General features: G+C 63.8%; 1 protein-coding gene across 5 annotated transcripts in view; it reads right to left on the reverse strand.

Annotated features, from left to right (window-relative positions):
• SMTN (smoothelin) overlaps positions 1-21,118 on the reverse strand; it is a 55,536-nt gene extending 34,418 nt beyond the window's left edge. For 4 of the 5 annotated variants that reach the window (XM_044990587.1, XM_044990588.1, XM_044990584.1 and 1 more), the window contains exons 1-6: positions 21,006-21,118; positions 19,348-19,570; positions 3,415-3,575; positions 2,892-2,985; positions 1,389-1,467; positions 1,191-1,288 (exon numbers count right to left, since the gene is read on the reverse strand). In XM_044990587.1, coding sequence (XP_044846522.1) covers positions 1,191-1,288; positions 1,389-1,467; positions 2,892-2,985; positions 3,415-3,575; positions 19,348-19,398 — 483 coding nt within the window. In that variant the 5' untranslated portion in view covers positions 19,399-19,570; positions 21,006-21,118. Of the gene's footprint in view, positions 1-1,190; positions 1,289-1,388; positions 1,468-2,891; positions 2,986-3,414; positions 3,576-19,347; positions 19,606-21,005 lie in introns of all 5 variants that reach the window. The other variant, XM_044990585.1, reaches the window with a different exon arrangement.
• Positions 21,119-26,354: the final 5,236 nt, after the last annotated feature.

Raw genomic sequence — 26,354 nt, forward strand, 5'->3', positions numbered from 1 at the left:
GCGGGCCCCTGGCCGGGCTGTCCTTGCCCACCCCCCAGCACTGGGCGTTTACATTAACCCTCCCTCCGGAGAGCTCCCAAGTCACCCGCGGTGGGGCCTGGGGCCGGCAGTGGGCAGCCTGTGGGCTGCGCGACACCTGACTGGAGGCAGAGATGCGGAGAACCTGGCCGGCCCCGAGCCCAAAGGGGGACATGGGCTTCCCCTGGGGAGAGCTCAGTGCTCCTCACTGCCCCGGGGACTGGGATGTACAGGCCACCCCCTTACGTATCTCCTCAGGAGCCTGGAGCAAGCCCTCTTCAGCTTGCCATGCTCCTCTGGGGGCGGGTTCGAATCCAGCCCAGGGAGGAAGTGGCGGGAAGCCCCCAGGTGACGGGAAAAGGGCTCAGGCCAGCCCCCACTCCCCAAGCCAGCCAGTCAGCCCTTCTCTCAAGGGGGCGGGGAGGGGCGAGAACGGAAGAGCCCCAGGAGGCTGATCTCGAGGGCTCTGTGAGGGCTGGCGGGGGGCCGGGCATGCAAGGCAGGACCAGCAGGGGTGGGTACCTGGGCAGGGAGGGTACCTGGGCAGGCCACTTGGCAAGGCTGGCCCTGCCCCTGCTGCCCTTATCCTGCGGGAAGAGAGCTCCCCCCAGGCCCCAGCGCTCGGGTCACACAGGCAGCGAGCGTGCGGGGCAGCTCTCAGGCTAATGCCCGCAGGCCCAGGCACCATCCCGTGGCCTCCCACAAGCCCTGGCCAGGCAGAGGAGACATCAGGCTCGGCTAGTCTCCCCCCCTGCTTTCAGGAAAAGCCTCAACATCCCCCTGGCACAGATCCCCTGCCCACGTCGCTGCCCAGAGCGGCTGTAGGAAACCCACCCCCCAGGGCTCAGGGATGGCAGGGTGGGACCGTGGTGATTACCCATGGGGCTGTGGGGTCCCAGGGTGCCCTGAGCTGCAAGAGGGAGGAATGGCACCCAGCGACAGTGGGCACCCTAGAGGGCACTGGGGATGCATGGGGGGAAAGCCTGGGACAAGATGGAGCCAGCCCAATGCCCAGCATATTGGGCACGTGGTGGGAGACTGCCCCCAAGTGCAGCATCCCTGGCTCACTGCAGAGCCCTACACTAACCCTCTGTCCCAGGCCTCCCAGTTCCTGCAGAGCCCCCCCCCCTGGCCCCACACCTCACCGGCGAGCTCCCCCCTGCCCCACTCACCACAGAGCTGCCCCCGTCCGCGCTCTCCTTCCCCTTGGAGGCCAGTGGTTCATTGTCCCCTTTCCGGCTGCTGTGGGCTCCCCCTGCCGAGGCTGCAGCTGGAAGGGAGGGAGGGAGGAGCCGGTTAATGAGTAGCTGGCCTGGGGCAGTGCCAGGCTAGGCCTGCGCAAGGAACCAGGGGAGTGGGGGGGGGCGTACCCTCAATCTCGCTGGCCCGCAGCTTGCGGATGGCAGCCCGGATCAGCTTGCGTTCCTCGTATTCGCCGGCTCCTCGCAGCTGTGGCAGAAAGGGACACGACATGGACTCTCAGCTCCACAGCCACCCCAGGCCCCTGGCACGATGGGGGAGGGAGCGCCCCCAGCGCCAGGTCCAGCCCACCCAGGCTCGGCTGCAGCCCACTCCCACACGGGCCAGGCTGGTTCAGCAGCCGCCAGAAATCCTGTCTAGGCCTATGATCCGCCAGGCAGAGCGCAGGTTCCCAGACGACCCTCTGCCGCTGCTCCGTGCATGGGCACCAGGCTTGCCCTGCCATGCCAGGGCCAGGAAGGGAGGGAGGGAGCACAGAGCAGGGGTTATAGTGGATGGTTGGGAGCCAGGACTCCTGGGTTCTAGTGACAGTTCTGCCACAAACTCCCCATGGTACCTGGGGAAGGCATGGCCCCGCCTTGGCTCAGTTTGCCCACGGCTAGGTGGTCAGGCGCTACCCCGGGGGAACAGTGCTCCAGACGCTCTCACTGAACGCGGCCGACTGGGTGCAAGGCTGGGAGGTGCAGCGCCTGCTGGGGAGGAGCTCACACGCCAGGCAAACTAGCCGGCAGCCTCTTCCTCCCGCACCCCCATGCCAGCGGGAGACCAAACCGCCTGCGTCCTCCCCACCGCCCATCCACCAGGACCCTGCAGCCCTAGACCCAGGTCCCCTTGGCGGGACACCCTCCACTGCCCTGCTCCTTCAGCCCTAGGCCCCAAGAGGGAGACCCCAGAGCGTGCCAGTCGACAGCCAGCTCTGCCCTGCGCTGCCATACGCACAGCTCTGCCCCAGCCATGCCCAGAGGCAAGGGCTGGGGCAGTGGTAGGCCTGGGTCACAAGAGGTCCCATAGGCACTACGGCAAGTACCCACCCTGCTCCTGGCACCAGGGGCTCCATGCCCGCCCATCTCTCTGCGCCTTGCCAGCAGCCTGACGGCGCTGCTCAGGCACTGCCTGGCCACCGCTCCCCTGCACGCTGCTCAGACAGAGGGAGCGGAAGGTGATGGGACATGGCAGCTGGGGGAGCGGAGGAGAGCGAGCAGATGGGGGAGGGCGCTGATGAGACCAGGGGACCCTCAACCAGAGCGTGCGAGCAGTAGCAAGGGTACAGCAATGGACCCGCACCCCGGCCTGTTTTACCCAGGGGAAACTGAGGCACAGAGAGGGTCAAGGACATGGCCTGCCCAAGGTCACACAGCGAGTAAGGGGCACAGCTGGGAACAGAACCCAGGAGTCCTAGCTCCCCATCTTGTGCTTGGCTGCTCTGATCACAGGAACAGAGAGGCAGTGGCGTGAGCCAAGCTGGAAGGCAGCAGGCACCCTGGCTGGCACCAGATCCTCCCCACCCCACACCCAGGGCAGAGTGCAGCCCTTCCTCCCGGAATGGAGCCAGAGCGGGGTCAATCCCTCCCCCAGAGGGCAGCCAGCAGCCCACACCCTGGAGGGCAACTCACCAGAGCCGTCAGCTCCTCCACATCTGTGATGGAGTCGAGCTTCCCGGAGAGCAGTGCCAGGGATTTCTGCTGCTCCTCCTCCAGCCGCTGAGACCTGCAGAGAGACAGTCTGACCAGGGGCTGCTGGCAGGGGGAAGTGCCCCACCTGGTGCAGGCTGGGGAACAGGGCTGTCCCCCAGTGCCAGAAATCCGAGTGCACGCTCAGCTTCCTGGGGGTGCGGGCAGGGAGGGGCCAAGACGGCATGATGCCAGGATGGGGGCACTTCCCCTAAGCCGAGCTGTAGCTTCTTCTCTGTGGGGACCAGGGACACGGAGCAAGTCTGCAGTCCAGGGGCTGCCATCCCAGCCTGCCTCAGCCCACCCGGCAGGAGGAACAGGCATCCAGGGAGCAGCATGCAGCAAGCACCGGCCTGCCTGCCAGGGCACTGCCATCCCTGCTGGGACGGGCAAAGACTCTGCTCCATAAACCAGGCCCCTTGGGCCGGGGTGGGCAGCACACCCCATGCCCCAGCCCCGCACTCACCGCAGCCAGTTCTCCTTGTTCTCCTGCCGGTGGCTGCCGCGCTCCGAGCGGAAGCGCTTGGATGCCAGCGCCTCCTCGTCCCGCTCCAGCTCCTGGCGCCGCAGCTCTCGGATGGCCGAGCGGATGTGGCGCCGCTCAGCGAGGTCCAGCGTGGCCTCCAGCTGAGGGGCAGAGCAGAGCGGGGAGGTCACCCGGGACGGATAGAGCCTGCTATTTATCCAGCCCCCTTCTCCCAAGGGAGCTGCGGTGAGTGCCACCCGCCGGGCCGCCCCTGCCTGTGCTCAGCACAAAGGGGCTGTTTGTGCCACTGCGCTAGCTGCACGGGAGCGTCACCGCACACACTGCTGGGCACTGTCCTCTCCTCGCCAGGCAGCGTGTGCCCTTGGCACACAGCCCCCCGGCCCCAGCACACAAAGCAGAGGGCGCCTACGCAGCGGGGGCACCGGCATGGCTGGCAGGGCTCTCAGAGGCAGCATCACAGATGCACGTGCCAACAGGGACAGAGAGCAGGGACTGGGCAGGAGGAGGCCAACGGGCCTTTCCCGACACTGCAGCTGGCAGAGCCCGGGCAGGAAGCAGAAGCCAGAGGCAAGACTTGGGCCCACACTGTCCAGCTTCAGATCATGCCGCACGCCCCGGGGAGGAACTCCAGGGCATGGCCAGGCCAGGCCCCTCTGCAGAGACACTGAGATCTGTCCGGGGGGCACAGGGTGGTGGTTGGAGGGGAAAGAAAACGGAAGGCCCAAGGGCTGGGTCTGCTTGGGGCAAAGGGAGCCTGCAGAAACGGGGATGGGATGGGGTGGACAGGCACCCCCGCTGCACCAATGCAACTCCCTCTGACCACCGCAGCCCTGCCCCCCCATACCCCTCCCTCCCCTAGCCTGAGAGTTTGCTCTGCTTCACTGCCTGCAGCGGGGGGCCCTATCCTGGGTGCTGCAGCAGCTGGAGGGAGACGCCAGAGAGGCCAGGGCAGCGTGCCAGGGCATGGGAGGTCCCGTTTCCTGACGTCCCATCTCGCAGTAAGCACTGATCCCCACGTCCCTTCCTTCGGGAGGGCTCTGGCTGGGAGCGATGCCCAGCCATTGTCCCCGCCACATACACACAGCCAAGGCGGGGGAGCCACACTGGGCTGCCCAGAGAATGGGGGAGCAGGGGGCACAGTGCACTGGGCACAGGTTCCCATCAGCGACTGGGCGCCCCAAGGGAGGGCCCTGGGGAGAAGCAGCTCCCCCTTGCCTGGAGCAAACAGGCCCCCCTGCTCCATGAGCCAGAGGAGCCTGGTCAGACGCTGTTTGCAGCCACCGCACTGACCTGCCACAAGACGAGCTCTGACGGCACATCCAGCAGTGCCCAGCCCAGCCCCAGTGAGCACTGGCACATGCCAGTGCAGCAGGTAGGCCCATGGGAGGGGCAGCACCTTCGGTAATGGATGGGACAGGGAACACTGCAGATTCGGGAGTGGTTGGAGCTGGCGGGGGTGGCTGTGAAGAACCTGGGCTCCCAGCAGCACAGAGCATCCTGGGGCAGCTCAGAGACCTCAGCTCCAGCAACCCTCCAAACCCTGGGCAAAACAGGACCCCCTCAGCCAGCCCACCACACGGGACACCCTGCTGCCGCTCTGGGGAAGGCTGCTCAGACAGGTCTGCAGAGTGCTGCCACGGGCAGCGCCAGCCATGCAGGACGCAGGGCACCGCAGGTTCCACGTGGGCCCAGTGCCCTGGGCCTGGCCGAGGAGCCAAGGGTGGCTCCCTTGCTGTTGCTGCAGCAGCGCTCCTGCCTTGCTCTGCACAGGGACTCATCTCCAGGGACCAGCCAGGGACCCCACGGCCAGGCCAGGTGCAGGAAGCCAGGCCCAGGCCTAGCGGGAGAGGGGAGCCCAGAGACCCCCAGCCCCAAGGGGTGGGGACCCAGGAGACCCCAGGAAGCAAGGGCAGCACAGCCAGCTGGGCCCCGCACAAGCCGGAGCACCTCTCTGACTGCAGCATGTCAGTGCTGAAGGAGCCACTGGCTCCAGCAGCTACTTCTCATGGAATTTGTTAAAAATAAACTATTTGACCCAAACCAGCTGCTGTTCGAGATGGAGCCTTTGAGGGGTGGGAGCAGCGGTGCCAGACCCAGCCTGGGCTTCTGCTTCCGCCTCCCCTCCCCCTGAGCACGTGGAGCCAAACAAACCCTGCAGCCCACTGACCAGGCCCAAGGGGAAAGACCCCCAGCGCAGGAAGTGAACCCGCATCCCCCCGCCCCCCGGGGGCAGGCGGCTCCCAGCCCGGCAGCCCCAGCCTTTGTCTGTTTCTTGGGGGACTGGGCTAGGGTGGAATTAACATCTCCAGCCATCTGTAGCCTGGGCCCATTCCCCATCAGCCCCCCAACAGCCAGCTAGGGACACCACTCCATAAACCTCCCGGGGGGGGGGAAGCCCCACTCCAGATTCCTCGCCACATGCCACAACCACTCAACAGAGGGTGAATCCCCCAGGTGCCAGCCCAGGAGGCGATGGCCCCAGGCTCCCCCCAGTCCCCACTTCCCTCCTGGCAGCTCCTGCCCTGGTTCCTACTTCCAGCCTGGACAAAGCAGCGGCAGGTTGGGCCCGGATTTCAGGAGCGAGCCGGATCCAGCCCACGTGCGACACTGGGGGGGACCACGGAGCATGGTGTGGGTTGGGTCAGCCACCAGCTCCCCCGTTTCCACAGCCAGAGCGCACCTTGCCATGAAGCGTCATTCCGGGAGGTGCCAGGCCAGCTGGACCCTGCCCCCAAGAAGCCAGTGCCCTTTGGTGCCTCTGGAAGCTCAGGCACCCACAGTGGAGTAAACATTGCCTGCCCCAGACCCCCTGGTGACGAAGTGGGACTGTTCTTAATGTTTCCTCTGAATACTGGGTGGGTGCCTCAGTTTCCCTTATGCATTTCTTAAGTCTCCAGTGTGCATAAATGGCCAATACTCTGTCTCCTGGGAACAAATGGCCGGGGCCCTTCCCCCCTGCATGGGAATAGCTAAAGGTGAACAAAGAGATCAGGTGACCTCCTGGCTCGGGAAAGAGACAAAGGCCACAAAGGAGGGGCTGGAGGGGGTTTCAGTTTGGAACTGGCTGGGGTTGGGAAGTGAGGGCAGACGGGGTTGTCTGGCTCGCTGGGCCCCAGAATGGACCCGGCTGAGAGGTCCCGTTCTCTGTACCTACAAGCTCTATTTTGGACCGTGTTCCTGTCATCGAATAAACCTCTGTTTTACTGGCTGGCTAAAAGTCATGTCTGACTGTGAAGTGGGGGTGCAGGACCCTCTGGCTTCCCCAGGCCCCCGCCTGGGCAGACTCGCTGTGGGAAGCGCACAGACGGGCATATGCTGAATGCTCCAAGGAGAGACCCAGGAGGTGAAGCCGTGTGAGCTTCTTGCCCTGAAGACAGTCTGCTCCAGGGGAGAGGAGGCTGCCCAGAGTCCTGCCTGGCTTTGTGGGGAGCAGTTCCAGAGCATCGCCTGGGGACTCCGTGACACCCCTCCCCACCACTAGGGCGCTCAATGCTGGAGTCCCTAGGGAGCGGCTCTGATGCACCAGGTTGGGGAGCTAGCAGGCACACCGGGGGGTGGAGAGACCAGCCAGCAGGGTGGCTCAGAGCTGCGCCAGATTCTGCTTCCTAGATGCTGAAGCATGAGGTGGAGCTGCTAGTCCTTGCCTGAATCCCAAACACCTGGCCCGGAACGGCTGCACAAACGGCCCACAGCTATCCAGAGCCCGTAGCGCCGGGTGGGAGGGCGAGCGCGGGTCACCAGTGCTCTGCGCCATGCTGCGTGGGGCGCGCTGGCCTGCCAGACACCTTGCCCCTGATCCCCAGAGAACAGGAGGGATTCCCCTCCCCGGAGCTCCCAGCTCAGCCCCACGGTCTGGTGGGGATGGGGTCAGACAGGAGAGCAGGGGGAGGAAAAGGCAGGATGGAAGGGATACCGAGCAGAGATTAACTGGTGTGAGGGGGAGGGGAGATAGCCAGGTACCAGCCACGGGGCCTCTGGTGGGACCAGGTGGCAGAGTCCTGGGCATCCCTCTCCCCTTCACTCACAGGCTGCCCTGGAGTCCAGGGCACGTATGCCAGGGCAGGAGGTGGCATTTGGCTGGCTACAAGGCACCTCCTGGGAGAGCGTCTGAGCCCCAGGGATGTGCCGGTGGGACCCCACTCTGAGACGAGGCTGCCAGAGACAGCAGGGTGCTGAGTGGCACAGGGCTCACGCTGGACTGCCCGATACGCCGGAGAGCGCAAGCATAGCAGGGATACCTGCTCCCTTCTGGAGCCACGAGCATGGTCCCGTCTGGCTCCGAGTGGGGAGCCCCTCCCCTCACACGCTGCCCATCAGCACAGTTGGTATCAGCCACGCTGCAGCTGGTTCTCACACCCTGCAGCAACTGGTGCCTCTTCACCACAGCTGAGCGCAGTCCCCATGGCAGGGGGGCTGCCAGCCAGGGGCCAGCTGGCTCTCTTCCACACAGCCCCAGGCAGGGCTCTCCCACGGGGGGCTGCAAGCCAGGATCAGGCCCTGCCTCTGGCCCCGGGGGCAGGGAAGCAGCGTCAGACTCCATGGACCCTGGCAAGGAAAGCGAGTCAGCTCTGGAGAGAGGCGCAGGGAGAACAGCTGGGAAGAGACAGGGCCTCTCGCTGCTCCCCTTGGACGGGTGTGCGAGGGAGGGGCAGCTAATGCGGAAATTACCCCTTCCATTCCGGGCCTCCTCCCACCCCTCCTCAGCAGCTGCTCCAGTAAAGGGGGGGCGGAGGGGGAACTCCACACTGACTAGCCAGGCCGGTGGCTGCTATCCCCAGGAAGCAGCACCACACACATTCCCCCCACAGCCCTAGGTCAGTCATGCAGTGCCACGCACTGCGCTGGCACACGGAGCAGGCAGGAGAAACCACATGGAGACACCCAGCCACAGACAGGAAACCCTGCCTGGCAGCGATACCCTTTCGATCTGCAGGCAGGCTGCGAGGGCTCACGCCTCCCAGGAGCCAGCTCCACCGGGGTCTCTCAGATTCACAGCCCGATGCCCCCAACCCCCACGCAGCCCGCCAAGGCTGGTACCTTGCCCCACTCTCCGCTGCAGACTCTCCCTTTTCCCCACTATCCTGGCCCCGAAGCCAAGTGCCCCTGCCTGCACTCAGCAATCCCACAGAGCCAGGATTCCACCACTGCCCACGCTGGCCCAATGGCCCTTTTGGTTCAGAGCCACCCACGCTCCACTGTGGCTATGCAGGCCGGGGGCAATGAGAGACCTCAGCCCCGGGCTGCCACTGGGACAGTCACCAGAGGCCCTGAGGGATGCGGAGTCAGGCTCCCAGAGGACAGGAGCTTGCGAGGAGCTCTGGGGAGGAAGCTGAGCTCCCTGCCAGGATGGGGGCACAAGCTCTGAGCTCCTCACGCCCTGCCCAGCCCAGCCCGGGGTCGGTGCTCCCGCCTGTCCTCGCCCCGCAGCGCTGAGCCGGACCCTTCACCTCAGGAGAGGCTACGGCGCAGTGCACAGCATCCTGGGCCGGGGGCCGCCTGCCCTCCCCTTGGCAGACCCAGGTGTGCCCTGCTCCAGGGTGAACCCCTAGTGGGCATACGGCAATCGTCAGCAGGCCAAGGCCAAGCCACAGCTCCCCCTCGTGACATCCCACAGCCAGGGCAGGCCGTTCTGCCCCCCGCAATGCCTCTCCCCACCTAGGGCGCCAGCATACCCAGCCCAGGACAGCACCTCCCTCTGCCCTTCCATGGCCCAGCCCTGCCTAGTGCCGCTGCCTGCTCCGCAGGGTGAGCGCACCACACCGGGCCCCCCAGGCTCCTCGCTGGAGCTTGTGGGGTGGGAAGCAGGTGCCCTGGCTCTGGGCTTCCTCTCGGGGAAGCCTGGGCCATTCGGAGTCAGAACAGTGCTAGGCCTAGCAACGGCTGGCTTGGCGACACGCAAACAGGTGCTATTCCACCCCAGGGCAGGGACTCGACATGCCGAGAGCTGGGCACGGGCTGCCCCTCAGGAACCACCGCCCACAGGGGCGGGCTTGGGTGCTTCCCGCCTCAGCTGCCAGCCTGCAGGGTCGGCTGCCCCCGGCAGCAGGAGCGCTTAGCACACAGACCGACTCCTTCAGCCACCTGCTTCAGTGGGGCGGGGCAGGTCACTCGTGGCAGCAGCGGACCCGGAGCCTTGGGGGGGACGCTGCCAGCAGCACCTGTGGGAGCATAAAGGGGACCTAGACAGGGGCAGCCGCTTGGCTCTGGCTGGCGCCTGGCAGCAGATACTCCCCCAGCGAGTCCTGGGCTCTCCCCCCCGGGGCTGCTAACAGCCAGGCATGTGGGGCTGTCAAAAGCCCATGGCTGCCCCCCCGAGCCCGAGCCCAGCCAGGCCCCCTAGGGACAGAGAGTGCAGCCCTGCCCCTTGTGCAGAGGAAAGGAGGGGCCAGGCAGGCCGGGACCCGCAGAGCGGAGCTGGCCAAGACAGCGGGTAGCTCGTGCAGAGCTCAGACACATGGGAGACCCCGAAGCCTAGGCAGGGGCTTCCCTGTGCAGCATCAGCAAGGACATTCTGGGGGAGGGGAGGTGGAACCCCCTGCATTTGCCATGCAGAGTGAGTGGGGGGCACCCCCCCCAGCAGTTCCAGCCCCTCCCCCTCCCATCCACCAAAGCAGCCTCCACCTGCAGCCTCTGGAAAGGCCCCGGCGGCTGAGCCGAACCAGCCTGGTGTCTGCCTGATCAGCCCTCTCCAAACGCTGCCTCAAGGTCCCCGCCGTCAGCATCCGGCCTTACCAGGCGCCGAGCGGCACTCCAGCCCCCAAGCCTCCGGTGCAGGAAGAGGGGGCGCGTCCACACCAAGCTCAAGGCTCCTACCACTACTCCAGCCAGTGCAGATGGGCCACCAGCCCTGCCACTGTGGTGTGCAGACCTGCTTGGGGTGGGGGGGCGGCCACTGCCCAGGGCCCTGTCTGCAGTGCCACTGCTGGGGGGGACGCAGCTCCGAGACACCCACCCCGAGGCAGCAAACCCGCCCCCACAGCCGGAGGAGCCCCAGCCCCCTTGAAGGGCTCAGCTGCAGGACGCTGCTTCCCAGGAGAAGGGAAATCCGGGGGTGGGGTGGGGGGAGGCCTGGGGAAATCAGATGGACTCTCCCCAAGGCAAGGCAGCGGCACTGCCGGCTAGCCGTGGGCGACAGGCCCAGCACCCCACTGTGCGGGGGCAGTTGGCTCAGATGAGCCCTCAGCCCTGTGGACCTTCCAGCTGCTCCCAATGAGACCCCCAGGCTGTGACCAGCTGCTGAGCGAGCACCATGGCCCCCTCCCACCCTGTCCCACTGGATGCGGGCACAGGCCTGCCCAGCCCCCAGCATGGCAGCTCTCCGAGGGGACCGGCCAGTTTCACTGTGCACAGCAGCGCAGGGAGGGGGGCAGAGTGGGGACGGTGGGAGGGGACATGGTTGTGGTGCGGCCAGGAGGTGCCCCAAGTCCTCACCTTTTGGCACCGCAGCTCCTCATCGGAGCAGGAAGGAGGGAACCCCTCCCCCGGCCTGCCCCCCGCAGCGTGCCTCCCTCCCTCCCCCATCCTGCTGAGAGCGCTTGGCCCCGGCCTCATTTCCTGGACAATGGGTCACATCTGCCTTCGTTGTCAGCGCCGTTTCCTGGCCGCCCCATGTCCCCCGGGCATGCAGGAAGGGCAGAGGGCAGGTCGCGCTGCCCTGCTGGGAGCAGGCCCGCCTGAATCAACATGGCTGGCACACACGCTCCCAGAGCCGAGGGCCAGGAGCTCCCGCGCCCCTTCCCTGCTGAGACACGGCCTGCAGCCCACACCACTGCCCCACATGGCATCCTCGCCCAGCACGCGGGCCAGGACCCCGACCAGCCCCGGGGGGGGGGGACAGCACACGTCACGCTCACCCAGCACGCGGGCCAGGACCCCGGCCAGCCCCGGGGGGGGGGGGGGGGGGCCAGCACACGTCACGCTCGCCCAGCGCGCAGGCCAGGACCCCGGCCAGCCCTGGGGGGGACAGCACGCGTCACGCTCACCCAGCACGCGGGCCAGGACCCCGGCCAGCCCGGGGGGGGGGGGGGGGGGGAACAGCACACGTCACGCTCGCCCAGCGCGCAGGCCAGGACCCCGGCCAGCCCTGGGGGGGACAGCACGCGTCACGCTCACCCAGCACGCGGGCCAGAACCCCGACCAGCCCGGGGGTGGGGGGGGAACAGCACACGTCACGCTCACCCAGCGCGCAGGCCAGGACCCTGACCAGCCCTGGGGGGGACGGCACGCGTCACGCTCGCCCAGCACGCGGGCCAGAACCCCGACCAGCCCCGGGGGGGGGACAGCATGCATCACGCTCGCCCAGCGCGCGGGCCAGAACCCCGACCAGCCCTGGGGGGGACAGCACGCGTCACGCTCGCCCAGCGCGCAGGCCAGGACCCCGGCCAGCCCTGGGGGGGACAGCACGCGTCACGCTCACCCAGCACGCGGGCCAGGACCCCGGCCAGCCCTGGGGGGGACAGCACACGTCACGCTCACCCAGCACGCGGGCCAGAACCCCGACCAGCCCGGGGGTGGGGGGGGGAACAGCACGCATCACGCTCACCCAGCACGCGGGCCAGGACCCCGACCAGCCCCGGGGGGGGGGGGGGGGGGGGACAGCACGCGTCACGCTCGCCCAGCGCGTGGGCCAGGACCCCGGCCAGCCCTGGGGGGGACAGCACGCGTCACGCTCGCCCAGCACGCGGGCCAGGACCCCGGCCAGCCAGGGAGAACGGCACGCGTCAGGCTCGCCCAGCGCTGGCAGTTCTCCGGCCCCACAGCTGGCAGTTCTCCAGTCGCAGCTGCACCCCTCAGCCTAATGTTTCTTGGGGGAGCAGCCCAGCCAGAGACCAGGCTTCTCTTCCAATATTGGGCCTCTGGGGCCCCCTTGCTCCCAGCCAACCAGCCGGGATGGGGGAGAACGGAGAAAGGGCGAGAAGCCAGCCAGGGTCTCCAGCTCTGCGCTGGCTCTAGGGGGCTCTGCTCTGCGCTTGGTTCCCTGGACAGCATTCCCTCCGCGGAGGAGAGATTACAACAGAGCAGGGGAAGCATCCACATCTCTAACCCACGTCAGCACCGAGCCCAAGGCAGGGAAAACAAACAGCCCTCGATGCTCTGCGGCCAGCAGCGCAGGGGAAACAAATGTACTGGAAACCACAGCCTGAGCCGATCGGCAGGGAAAGGACTGAACGTCCCACCCCGCTCAGCTCGGGTCGTGCCAGAGGCCCTCGTGCACACACACCCCTGCCAGGCAATAAATTAACTGTTACGAGCTAACGCCTGCCTAGCGAAACATACAATGCAGCCTTGTAAACAGGGCTCCAGCAAGTCACGGGTGGGCGGCTTCCTTGGCAGTGCCAGAGCCCCCTGCCATTCACAGGCCTCTCCCCAGCACTGGGACGGGGCACGTTGTCCCATTTATAGGCAGCTGCAGCTAGGAAGCTATAATTACCTCCAAAGCCGCACGGCTTTGGGGGCAGGCAGAGGACCAGAGGGAGCCAGCACAGAATGGAGAGAGGGGCACCAAGGAGCCAGACACTGGGCACACGGACGGACTGACTGAGCAGACAGAGCTCCGGACAGTAGTCGGGTGCACTTCTCTCACGGCCTGCACCTCTAAAGGTGCTCCAGACCACTTGTCTCTAGGAACATACACCCCAGCCCCAGGCAGCCATCTCTGGGGTGGGTCATGGCAGCTGTTTAACAGCACATAACACTGCACAACAGTTCAAAGGAAGGACTGCAAGGGGGGGGGGGGAAAAGATCAGTGGGAAAGCAAGAGCCAGGGTTGGGAGAGGGCTTGAGGGAAGGTAAAGCGAGGATCCAAAGTGGGCGGGGGGGTGGCATCGTGAAGAAACAGGTGGACCCTGCACCTGCACCCCTCCAGCCCTGGCCCCTCCTTCGTCAGGCCCCAGCTGAGAGGGGATTTGCATTCTGCCTCTCTAATGAGCCAGACTGGAATGTGGAGAGGCCGGGAGGGGGGCGCATGCCCCAGCTTTGGGTCCACCGGGTCCAGAGGGGGCTCAGCACAGCTTAACAGGCTGGGCTGGAGTCCATGGATGCACCCGGCTGCGTGCGAGAGGTGGGGGTATCCATGCGACCGCACGGGCCCCTCTGCCCCAGGCCTTGTGTGCCAGGGGTGCAAGTCTCCCCCTCTCTCTGGGAGGATTTTACTCCATGTTCCTCAGACACATTTACAATCCCCCTCATCGCACCGTAGCCCTGCCGGGGGGCTACCCAGATCCCCACAGCTGGGGTTGCCAGGGCAAGCTCTCGGGGCTGGTGCCACCCCATGCAGGCCGCAGGACCTGGGGGCTCTGTCTCCCCCATGATCAGGCTTGGCCACACTTCCCTTATGGCCGCATGGGCTGAGTCAGCCCCAGGAGCCTGCCCGGCTCCCTTTCAGAAGAGGAGGCAGCAGTGTGAACATTCAAACCAGCCAATCAGCTACCAGCTGGGCCAGGGCAGCGCCGCCCTGGGCAGAGCTCAGCACCAGGGAGCCTGGCACACACCCAGCTCGGGGGCGGGAAGGTTCCCAGCGAGCCAGCCAGGTGAGCCCCGAGACAGGCAGCGCCTGCACAGGACAGGAGCTGACTCTGCAGAGATCACTAGCCCCCCCACCCACACGGTGCCCCCTAAGAACTGGCCAGTCCTCCACCCCGTGGCAAACCCCTCAGGAAAGCAGAAAGGGCGGGAGGGAGCGAGAACCCATTGGTTTAAAGGGAGCTAGGGCTGGGAAGGGAAGCAGAGGGGAGCAGAGGCGTCTGGGCGTGGAGAGGGGAGGAAGTGCAGGGAGAGGCAGGCAGTTTCTCCTTATATGGGCTAATCCTCTTCCAGCACGGCAAAGCCAAAAGCCAGCAGAAAAATCCCTCCTCCCATGCCAGCTCGGAAGGGGCCTCTCCCAGCCGCCCACGGCAGAGCACAGGGCTAGGGACAGCCCCTGGGCAGGGGGCTCCCCCCCACAGCCAGGGATGGGGATCCTAGCCCTCTCCGGCCCCACGGGGGAGACAGGGTGAGAGTGACACGCATCAGAGAAACCCCTTCCCCACAACGCCTGGGCCCAGCCCCTGCTGCTCTGCCTACATGCCCCATCCAGCACGCACAGCAGCCAGGCCGGAGGAGAGCACAGGTGACAATCCGCATTGTGGGGGGAGCAGCTGGGCCGAGTAGCCCCTGGAGGGGCAGAGAGGGGGGAAGAGACGGCCATCGCTGGATCCCAGCCATGCTTCTCCCCCTCCAAGCACACCCTCCAGCTGCTCCATCACTGACTGAGTCAAGCCCCTGGCTCCCCAGGGTATGAGGAGAATTCAAGGGGAAACTGAGGCACAGAGGGGTTTTGGCACAGCTAGGGCACCTGTGGTCTACGCCAGGCAACAGAAATAAAGCCCCTCTGTCGTGGCCTCGGCGAGGGCGCCGCACCCTCAGAACAGGTCAAGCTGGGTGCCCCGGCTCTTCTGTTCGCCCTCCAAGCGCAAAGAAGGGCAGGGCCCGAGCGACAGCCCAGCACCGGGCTCTAGCAGGGCAGACGCTCTCCTCACAGGGCCACTCAGCCAGATCGCAGCAGAGTCCACGTGAGACTCCAGGGCCTTGGCTACAAGAACCAGGCACCAGGACAGATGCACCTGGAGACCCGTCAGCAAGCAACCCAAAGAAGAGCTCAGCGAGGGCCATGGGCCCCGAGGGGGCAGTCGGGCGCTGGGCAGGGGACAGTCATGGGACTGTGCTGGAGACAAGATAAGGCCCCCAAACAGCCATCCAGCACCAGCTGCTGTCGCTGGGGAGTGCCTGCCCCACACAGGGCCCCACACAGGGCAAGGGGCTCCCACGCAAGCCAGGCCTCACATGCGGGTCCCTCTCATGCCCTCCCACCTCCCCACAAACCCTCCAACAGCTGCCACTGCCTGCCCCAACGCCGTCCCCTGCAGAGCTCCCCTCCTCCGGGCATCACCCGGAAAGCGCCCTCCTCCATGGAGCCCGTCTGACTGCAATCGCTCCCCTGGCACGGGGCAGGCCTGCTGCTCTCCCGACAGCCGGGTGAGCGCCTGGTGCCTTCCCAGCACCGCCCCGCTCCTACCTAGCAAGTCGGGTGCTTCAGTTCGCCCCAGGGCTGCTCCCTCCACCGAGACTCTGCTTCAGTGGAGTGTCACACGGCCCAGGCTGTGCCCCCGCCCCATTCTCCCCCCAGCCCAGGCTGCGCCCCTGTGCCCATGTCCCCTTCCCCCTCTCAGCGCAGGCTGCAACACTGGCCTCGTCCTGAGCTCACCTTCTGCACCCACACCTCTGCCTCGGCCGCACTGCTCGGTACACCACAGCACCTGCTCCCCCTCCACCGAGGCCCATCTCCTCCAGCCTGGACTACTGAGCCCCGCCACAGCTTGCCGCACTGAGAGGATCAGTCTCACCCTCCAGCCACAGCCCGGACTCCCCGCAGGATCTCTCACTCCAGCTGGCTGCTCTGGCTGCTGTCCAGTGCCTTCCCCTCTGCTGATCTAGCTTCCTCCATCCCTTCACGTCGGCTCCCCGCCGTGGGGGCGACAGCCTTCTTCTCTGCAGCTCCCCGCACTGCTGCTCTCGCTGCCCTCTGCCCCCGCCGAGCCTCGGGGGGGGGGGGGGTCAGTCCACTCCCCGCTGCCAAGCCTGGGGGGGGTCAGTCCACTCTCCCCTGCCGAGCCCCCCACATTGCCACCCAGAGCGCACTCCCAAGGGCTGGCTCCCAGACACGTGCAGGATGGACAGGCCAAGCACCGGCCCCCCGAGCCCCAGGTCTCCAGTCCTCGCTGCCTGCTGAGACGGGAGTTCCTCCCAGGCTGACTCAGCTTCCTGCCGTTAACCATTTCCCAGGATTACTGACACGGCACCTCGGTCACCAGCAGTTTGGCCTTTGGAGCACGGGAGCCAAACCCTCCTGCTAGGGGCCAGCAGCCGAGATGGGGGAGGGGGTGGTTAGCAGTCCAGCTGTGCCTGGCCCCACAGCAGAGAGGGCAGCATGGGGCCTTTGGGGCCTCCCCCAGAACCCAGGGCCCTAGCTGCAGGCCTCCGACCCCACGACAGCCCCAGTGCGTCACTGGGCGATAGGCCACCAATTGGCCGCAGGCCCCATCTCCAGTGCAGTCCATCGTTAACCCCCGCTGAGCTGCTCTGCAGGGCGGGGCGGGGCAGGACTGCCCACTGGAGGGTGTCTTGGTGGGGAGGGAGGGGGGAAATCTAGCCTCCCTGCTGAGGACAGCACAGCCCAGCCACACAGGCTGCAGCCCCGCCTGCCCGACCTCGGCCCCAGCGGTGTGCTCCGGAGCAGACGCTGGCTGGCACCCACTCACCCTGGGGTTGGGAGCTTGTGATGGAGTAGGGGCTGTCTGTGTGGGGGATGGGAGAGCAAGGGAGGATTTTAGGTGAGATGCAGGTATTCAGCCTGTAACATGACCTAGGCCTGGGGGAGGGGAGGTGACACCTCTGCCCAGGGGCCAGACAAAGGAAAGGGGCTGAGGGGGAGGGTTGAGTCAGTCTTCGGTTTTGGGAGCTGGGTGGTGGGTTTTCAGGGGATCCTAGGCTGGGATCCAAGCACCCTGAACCCCCCAGAAAGGCCAGATCAAGGGGTCCTGGCTCTGAACACAAGCTGGGCTGTATCCTGTGTTCCTGTTGTTCAATAAACCTTCTGTTTTACTGGCTGGCTGAGAGTCACTGTGAGTTCAGGAAAAGGGGTGCAGGGCCGGACTCCCCCACACTCCGTGACAGAGCTCTCTGACCACTGCAGCAGGCAGGACACATTGAGCAGGGAGGGGGCCTAGGGTGGGGGTTATTACTGCGGGGGGGACTGCAGACGCCTTGCCCCGGGCCCCAGGGTCTGTCCAGCAGGCCGGGTGAGAAACAGGGCAGAGGAGGACGTGCTTCTGCCGAAGGAACCAGTGGTCCTGGAGCTCCCTGCTGCTGGGCACAGCAAGTGGGTGGCGAAAGGAGGGGGATGGAAGGTTTCTGCCCCAGCCGGCGGGGTCCCTTCCGCAGGCACACTAAGCAACACAGCACACGCGCCAGGGAGGGAGCTGGAGCAGATGGGGAGCGCTGGCTGCTCCAGGGCAGAGGCCCTGCAGAGAGGGGGCAGAGCGCTTCCTGCTGTGACTGGCTTCTAGCAGCAGAGAGCAGGTGTCAGGTGCAGGGCAGGGCCACCTGAGTGGGCAGGAGACAGAGACGGGAGCCAGACAAGCACAAGGCAGGTGACAAGCAACAGCATTAACACCTGTCCCTGGCAGCAGGAGCCCAGAGCCCAGGCTCAGCTGAGCAGGGCCAGGCGATGGGGCAAGGGCAGAGTGCGTCTGGGGCAGCGTGCGGAAGGGACTGATGCACGCCAAGGCCAGGGATACGGTCAGCAGCAACAGGACAGTGAGCTTGCCAGAGCTCTGACGGAGCCCCACCGTGCCAGGCACAGAGCTGGGGAGTGGCACCCCCCTCTCCCCTTCCAGTGCCAGAACAAGGGGGGTCGGGCCCCCACGGGGCCATCACTTAGGGCGTGGCAGAGCCCTGCTTCCTCAGAGAGCGAGCACTAACCCTGCTGCTCACCGGGCACCCACCACCCTCTCTGCCTATGGATGTGCCCCATCGTCAGGCACTGGTTGGGGGGGGGGGGGGGGGACTCAGCAGGGGCGGGAGCTGATCCCCCAGGGTCCTTGTGCCCCTCATGGGATCAAGCAGCAGCCGCCACCTCAGGAGATTTGGGCCAACACGCTTCGGCGCTCCCCACCTCACTCAGCCCCGTGGGGAAGAAAGCCGCAAAGAGCCCTCGTGAGAGCAGTGGCTGGAGCCCAACGCATCTGGCTCAGTGGGGAGCACTCGCAGTCCCAGCCAGGGAAGGGACCCTCGGGAGCCCCCTTAGCCAAGAGCTCAGCACGCAGCCAGGGGCGCAGGGCGGGCACTCACACAGGGCGCTCCCAGGGGTCAGGCACTGGGGTGATGGAGAACAGGCCCTGCAGCCAGCGACCAGCTCCAAACGCAGGGCCCGCAGACACAGCTCGCTCAGGGCTCACGGTATGGAGCATCCTCAGGCTCAGGGACCTGGCCAGCCCAGGCCACTCCACTAGACTTGCCCCGTCTCATTGCCCCCACCCCATACAGCAGTGGGCTAGGACCGCGCATCCTTCTGTTATGCCCAGGCCTGAGTACAAACTAGCACTGCTCAGCTTCAGCCATGGTCACACCATTCCCAGGCTCAGACCTGGCCCAGGGGGTCTCTGGGGAGCAGGCAGAGACGTTTACCTCCTGAGTTACAAACAAGCAGCTCCCAACCCCTCCGGCTGCGCCAGCCAAGCTCACCCGAGCGCATGCCCATAGCGCACAGCAGCACCACCAGGCACCGAGCAAGCCAGCAGCTAGGAAACCAGTTTCAAAGAAAGTGTAGACAGGGCCTAACAGCCACGGCATTGAGCTGCCTCCACCATGGCAGAGAACTGGTCTCAACCAGATCCCAAACTGTGCCAGAGCCTAGGTGCACAAACGTCCCATTTACACGGCAAGACCAAAGCACGGCAGGGCTGTACCTGAGTCCCCCCAGCCCAGCAACAGTTACAGTGTAAACAGAAACAGAGCCACAACCCATGTGGGCAGGGCCTTCCTCTGGCAGCAGCAGGCTGACCATACGTCCTCCTCAGGTTGTGCTCTGGAGATTACAGGAATTGTTTCCATTTCTTTGTCCCATCCTGATTACAGCTGAACACCTGACACATACTCCCAGGCACCCAGAGAGCCCCAGCGCTCAGCCAACCACCATAGGCTCCAGCTGCCAGTGCCACGCTATCCGGGGAAAGGCTCCAGCAGAAAGGTGAACTTGGCAGCGGTTTCTCTTTTCTTTCAGCAGGGAAGGTCTGAGCACTCTGCGGAGAGGACACCACCAAGGTCAGGATACACACACACACATTCCCACGGGGCTGCACCTCAGGAGGGACTCACCAGTTTCCGGAGGGCTCCCTCATCCATGCTCAGGAGGTTCTCTTCAGACATGCTTGCCTCCCTTCACTCCGAATGCAGGGAGGCAGGCCTGGTCTCAGTCTCTGCACTGCTCTGGGCCGCTCTCAGGGCTGGATGCTGCGTGGAAGTGAGCGGATGGGAGCAGGCCGTAGGGCTGGGCTCAGGCCCCGTGCTGTACTGGGACTGCCAGCTCACAGAAGGAATTCTGCAAAGGAACAGATTGCAGCTTCGCTGACATGCCTGCAAAGAGATTCCTGGATTTATTCAACCTCTGCTGAAAGGCAAATGGGATCAACCTACAGCTGTTTCACTGGCTGCTAATCCCAGTGCTGGAAACAGAGTCACTCTGAAAGTGAACCACAGCCTACTCCAAGTTCATCACCCACACACTATGCTCTGCCAGAGGCAGAGCCTGAGCTAAATGCACCCGTCCCACTCACCCAAGGCTTCCAACTACTTCTCCAGCACTGCACCCCATGTTCATGCCTTCAGATCTGCCAGCACCCCTTAACCTCGCTCCCTCCCTAGTTTGTTTATCCAGAGACACCATCCGCCCACATCTCCCCACCCACCCACCACCTACTTTTTGATCAGGAAGAGAGAGATTCCCCAAATGCAGTTTGATCTTATTAAAACCAAAATAAGAGACATTCCACCTCAGAGAGGTACAATATTTGGGCATAAAGAACTACAACCAGAAAGGGAAGTGGCCAATCACATCAGTTACTCCCCGTTTATTATTGTGGCTTGGCTGGCCCGAGCATACCCACCCTTTTAGCACCGGACAATTCCCCCAGCCCTGCCCATTGTAGTTGTTGCCCTCAGAGTTTAGTGCTGGTGAAAGTCATCAGGCTACTAGACAAAGTGGAGGACTCTGCTCTGGGGTGACAGGGAGCCCATCCCATCCATGGCCTCTCTGCTGAGCCAACTCGGGTCACCAGCTAGCCCCAGCTGTGAGATGGGGATTTGTCCACAGGGGACTGGCCGAGCTCATTTCACATAAACCACCAAATAGCCATTAGCTGCTTTCAGGCACGGCTTGTCTCAGGTCCAGATAAACTAGCCCTGTGTGAAAGGTTGTACAGCCGACACCCCCACTCCTACCAGGTCCTACGCTGGCATTGGCCGGGGTCCCAGATTCCCCTAATGCACATTGGCGCTAGGTTCGCCCCCCGAATGGACTAAAGGAAGTAGGATCTGCCAACCCAGACCAGACGAGTCGCTCCCCTCGGGCAGCGGGCACTACCGGACGCTTGAAGGAAGGGAAGGAAAAAGCCCCAGGGCACAGCTCTGGAATAGTTCGCCCCAGGGAGCCAGGGCTTGGTTTAAATGAGAGACTTTCCCAACTTTGGGGTTTGTTTGGGTTGGGGGGAGGGGTTGCTCAGCGTCTTTCCCTCCCCTCTTTAATCTGGATTAGCACACAGCACCCCAATCCAGATTTGGCAGTCTCCCCAATTGTACAATCCAGATTAGAGACCACCCTGGGATTAGCCAGATCCACTAATTCCTTTACCGGATCAGAGAGCACCGCCCCCCTCCTCAACTAGGAATGGCCCACACTGGCCGCTGCCCCTCCAAACCCTCGATCCGGATTAGCCAGCGCCTGCCTCCCCTCTAATCCGGAGCGCTGCTCCGCGCACCTCACGTAACGTTGCTTCGCCCAGGCCATGAGCCCCGGCCACGTCCCGGCTCCGCTCCGCTCCTGCCGCAGCTGGGACTGAGCAGCGCCCGCCGCGCCAGCCCCCAACCCCCGCCGGCTAGCCCCGCCCACACACCCACTCCCGCCAGTCACCAGGCGCGGACCGCCCAATCCGGCTCACCCTGCTTCCCCATTGGCTCGTTTCAATTCATTGACCTCCCCGCCCCGCGGCCAAAACCCCGCCTCGCCCGCGGCATTCTGGGGCGTGTAGTTCTGAGGGGCGCGGAGCGGGGCGGGGCTAGGGAGATACCCGTGCCCGGGGGTTGCGGGGCGGAGCACGCTGTACTGTATAGGGAATGGATGTGGGGGGCTGAGCCCGCACTGTGGGAGCGCATGGGGGAGCTGCCTGTTCTGGGGGCGGAGCCTGTGCTGGGGGTGGGGCTGCCTGTGTTGGGGGTGCTGCTGTTCTGGGGGGGGGGCAGAGCCTGTGCTGGGGTGGGGCTGCCTGTTCTGGGGGCGGAGCCTGTGCTGGGGTGGGGCTGCCTATTCTGGGGCCTGAGACCACACTCGCTGCTGCTGACACCCACTGTTCCACTATCTCCCGGACCTGTTTCCACTCCTCTCCATGTCGCTTTACTGCTGCCCCCTACTCCACTCCCCAGATGCCTTGTCTTTGCCTTTCATCCCTGCCCTCCATATTGTCTCTTACCCAGCCACACCTCTCATGCCACCCTCCGGCACCCATTGGCATGTTCCCCACCATGCCATCGTGCTCTCTCCCAGGCTGCCCATGTGTGCGGGAGGCCCTGAAAACACCCACAAGGCCACTCCTTGAAATCACTCTTTAACAGCCAGCTCTGCGTGATGCCTATGAACCCCATGCTGATGGCTAGACAGCTGGGGGGCTGCGCTCGGCAGCGGGGAGCACTGGGAAATGGCATGCAAAGGCTCCCATTTGATGGTCTCTGTGTGTGTGACCAGGGGTTGATGCTCTCCCAGGAGAAGAGGCCTGATGGGGTGGAACCTGTAGTTTTTCTGCTGGGCTGCCACACCACATCACAGCCCACTAAGGGGGAGAAGAGTGGGCCCTTCTGTCTGGTGAGCATGGCGTGGTGTTGGGGCCTGGATACCACAGTGATGTGAGCAGTACAAATTGCGAGAATCCAAACAGCCAGCCAAGGACAGAACCAAAGAGGAGCAGGTTCAAAGGCAGCAGGGGAAGAAGGGGTGTTATTACTGGCCCAGCACAGGCGGATGCTGTAGAAGATGCCAAAAGTCAATGAGAAATGTTGCAACAAATCTGTGGCCCCTCAAGACTTCATTGTGCTGCACTAGTCATTTGAAATCACAAAGCTACAGCCGGGTATAGAATTCTACCCCTTCTGTATGAGCTAAAGGAGAATCTCCAGCAGCTGTTAGTAAAACAAGGATCATGACACACAGCTGGGAAGCTCTGATTCTACCAATAGAAGGCAGTGGGGTGGGAGGGGAGGCGGCAGGTGCATGCCTTGGCTAATTGGGTAATTATAGCACTTTAGTAGCTTGTCAGGTGTTGGGTGTGTTTAAAAACACTAATTAATGCAGTGAGGTCTCAGTGCCAGAAGAGGAAGCAGTGGTCTGCGGATATTAGTGATTCACTGAAAGTCACGTGCTGAGCCAGGGGCATGAGGCAAGTACAGCTTATGCTTGGGCCACCCCATCCTGCTGCCTTTCCCATAGCAGCTCTCCCCTGAGGGCATTCCCAGATCCCAGGGGCCCAAGAGGAATGGCAGTAACAGTCCCTCCTGCACCCCTCTGTGCCTTGCTCTTGTGAGAGGGTGAGCAAGCCCCAGCAGCCTCTCCAGTGCTAGGCCAGGGGGACGTGCCCTGCTAGGGAGTGGGGGGGAAACTGTCGCTGCCAGAGTCAGGCTGAACAAGGGGCCCTCTTCCAAGTTCTTGTTCTGGGCCAGGCAAGTAGTGGGGGGCAGGGAAGCGGACTGGCAGCAGAGTGGGGGCTAGTGCCCATGGCTGGGCAGGCGTCCGAGCAGACTGGGCTGGGCCAGCTGTGTAGCTGAGGGTTGGGGAGCTGTGAGAGGATGGGGAGATCTTCAGGAGATAGACTGAGGTTACCCGCTGGGGCTGGGGTTGGGGGGGGGAGCTTGGTCCAGGGCTGCTTCCATCCCCGTCTCTGTATCGGGGTCAGGCTGTGCAGAGAGGGCGGCTCCCTCAGTCCCTCAATGCCGTGGGAAGGGAATGTGCTCTGAGCTGCAGGTGTCACTGTCCCCATGGCAACCTGCCAGCTGCTCGCCTGGCCTGGGAGGATGCTGCTCCCTCCTAGCAGCACTTGCCATCTCTCCTCCCCCTGCTCAGGGGCAGGGCAGGACCTGGGGCTCTGGGTCAGCAGAAGCTACCCGAGGGCAGCGGCTGGGATGAGCTGGGTGCTGGGCAGGGTCTCTTGGCTCAGCCTTGCCTCCCATGTGAGGAACTGGGCTGGGTCTGCCCTGGGAGGCTCTAGCCTGGCAGCTCCCTGCTCCCAGCCTGGCCTGTGTTTATTTGGACTAAATATGGAAAGTCAGCCCTTTATTTTGAGCACCAGACACGCCCCAGATTCCAGACTTTGTTCTGAACTCCATCGCCATGGCTTTCACCCCTTCGCTGCCCTCTCCCTCATCTGCACCTAGAGATCACAGCCCTGCCAGTATGTGGTGGGGGTTCGTACGTCCGTGAGCTGCCTGCGCTGGGAGCACAGCGCTCTTGGCTTCATTCATGCCGCCTTCTGGAGTGAGTGGCCTGGGAGAGGGAGCAGACAGAGGGTCTTGCTCTGTGCCCACTTCTATGGCAATGGATGAAACTTGTGTGAGGAAGGGGCCTGAAGCCAGTGCTGGCAGAACCCCTTTGGACGGCTACAGTGGCATTGCCTGGGGAGTCATGTCCTAGGTGTCTGGTATCTGCCTGGGGCTGGGTGGCTGCTTCTCCATCAGCTTTTCACCTTCATTCACCAGATCTAAGAGGTCTCTTCCCCCAGTGGGCAGCATGGCCCTTTGGCAATAACAGGCTCCCCACAAGTAGGGCCTGATCTCCTAAAGGGGTGCTGGGGGGAGACACAGCAGGGGGGCTGCTGCAGGCAGAGCTGTCAAGTTCATTCCCCTGATGAATTCAGCGACTCGTGACCTGAGGGCCTAGAGACCAGCTTAGGGGTCCACGTGCCGCATCAGCCGACAGCATCTCCCTGCCCACTGCGGGGTGTGGCTCTGCAGCCCTGTCCAGGGATGCTCCCAGGTTAAAAGCCAGGCCCAGGTTCTCCACTGCATGGCAGTCACAGCACTGACCCACAGAGCTGCCTTTTGCACAACGGGACTCGTCCATCTGCCCCCAGCGGAGGGGGCATGCTCTCCGCGTGTAACCACTGAGCCCCTTTGGCAGCTGGCCTAGAGTAGAGCTGCCCAGAGGCTGCCAGCCCCAGGGCGGGGGCATCCACTGGGGTAGCTGAAACCCCCCGCAGCTCCCACACCAGAGCTGCACTTTGTATGCAGCCCTGGATCTGGCCTCTCGCTTTAATGCTCCCAGAGATGATTTAAACCTGGCTCTTTGCCATCCAAAAAACTCCTCCTGGTTCATGAGATTCCGCTACTTTGGGCCTCTCCCTCGACTCAGGTGCACAAACATGTTTGTCGCTGTCCTTGCACTCTTCCCGGCTCGTTGTGCGCTGGCCCAGCCAATGCCACGGGGGACGACTGGTTTGTTTAAAAAGAAACTCTTTTCACTGCAATGAGAAACACACACTGAACACATCATGGAAACTTTGCTGTCCCGCACCGTGTTTGTGACAGCTTTTTGTGAAATCCCACAGCTGGGTGTAAATTGGACCTGTGAGTGTCCCTTTATTGTTAACCATTACCCTGCTGCTCCCCAGCAGACGCAGCTCGCTTATTGCATCCTCTTGCATGGCCTCAGGCTGTCTACACTAGAAATGCTGCGGCTGTAGTGTAGACATTACCGTGACTGGAGTGGTTCCTCCCTCGCTGTAGTAAACCCACCTCTCTGAGCGGCTCTATGGTTTTTGCCACCCCAAGCACGGCAGTCAGGCGGCTCTTGGGGGCATGCCTGCAGAAGGTCTGCCGGTCCCACACCTTCAGCGTACCCGCCACCGAATTACCCCCGAAGCCGTGGGACCGGGGACCTCCCCCAGGCATGCCCCTGAAGGCAGCCTGACTGCCACCCTCACAGCGACCGGCCCGCGTCCCCTGCGGCTTGCCGCCTAAGGCACGTGCCTGGTACACTGGTGCCTGGAGCCGCCCCTGGGCGATTGCTGCATTTAATGGTGTCTACAGCGGGGCTGAGGTCAGCTTAACTATCGCCCAGGGCATGACATTTTTCACAGCCCTGAGCAACGTAATTAAGCTGACCTAACTGGTCTACAGACCGGCCCACAGATATGTTAGAGACGGGAAAGATCCATGAAAACCCAAGTCCCTCTCCCTGCAACAGCGTTCCTCATCTGTTCTCTAGTCACGTGTGCTAGGTAGTTTAATGTCCCAAGTAATGAGGATGCGCCCCTCTGGCTCAGTGCCCAAACTCCCCCTTCTTCCTGGCTTTATCAAGAAACTGCAGCCCAAGTCATCTGCCCAGGCATGGCTGTTTCCTAGGGCTTCAGATCCAAGATAGACCCTTCCCTGGCGCCCACTCCCTTTGCTTAGCCAACAGCTGCCACCTGTGCCCAGGAGCCAATTAGCACCAGGTTCCAGCACCTGCTCACAGGATGGGCCAGCTGCAGTATCCCCCTTACACGCTCCAGGTGCCCAATGGGGGTTACTGCATTACCTTAACCAGGACCGTGTCCCAAGGGGCTCCTCACCCTGAGGAAATGCTCCCTCCCTCCCATGTATCAGCTGACCCTCCTTTTGGCATTCCCCAACTAGGGTTCTAACCTTGCTAGGTCTCTTTGGATCATTTGTCCTCCTGGGTATTCACATTGCAAGTTCACTCCTGGGTGAAGTTTGCCGAGCTGCCACCTCGCTCCTCCCAAGCCTGGTGAGGGTAACCTAAGGCTGCTGTGTGGGGACTCAGAGAAGACCTGGGTTCCAGACCTGGTACTGCCATGGGCCAGCTGGGTGACCGTGGGCAAGTTGTTTTCCCTCCCCTTGGCCTGGCCTGTCCTATAAGTCCTGGATATATTTAGCTTTAGGACCTTGACTGTGCCGTGCTAAAGTGAAGCATGTGCACCAGTGTTAGCAGCATCAGGACCCAAGACAGTAAGTTCTTTGAGCAGAGCTGTCCCTTGGTATGCACCCATGCAGCCCCCTGCACATTGGTCCCTTGGCAACGCTAGAGTCTTACTGCCCCTTCAGGCCGGGTGGTTCACCTGTACTCA

The sequence above is a fragment of the Mauremys mutica genome, chromosome 16 (assembly GCF_020497125.1).
Source record: "Mauremys mutica isolate MM-2020 ecotype Southern chromosome 16, ASM2049712v1, whole genome shotgun sequence".
In the NCBI taxonomy this organism is placed as follows: Eukaryota; Metazoa; Chordata; order Testudines; family Geoemydidae; genus Mauremys; species Mauremys mutica.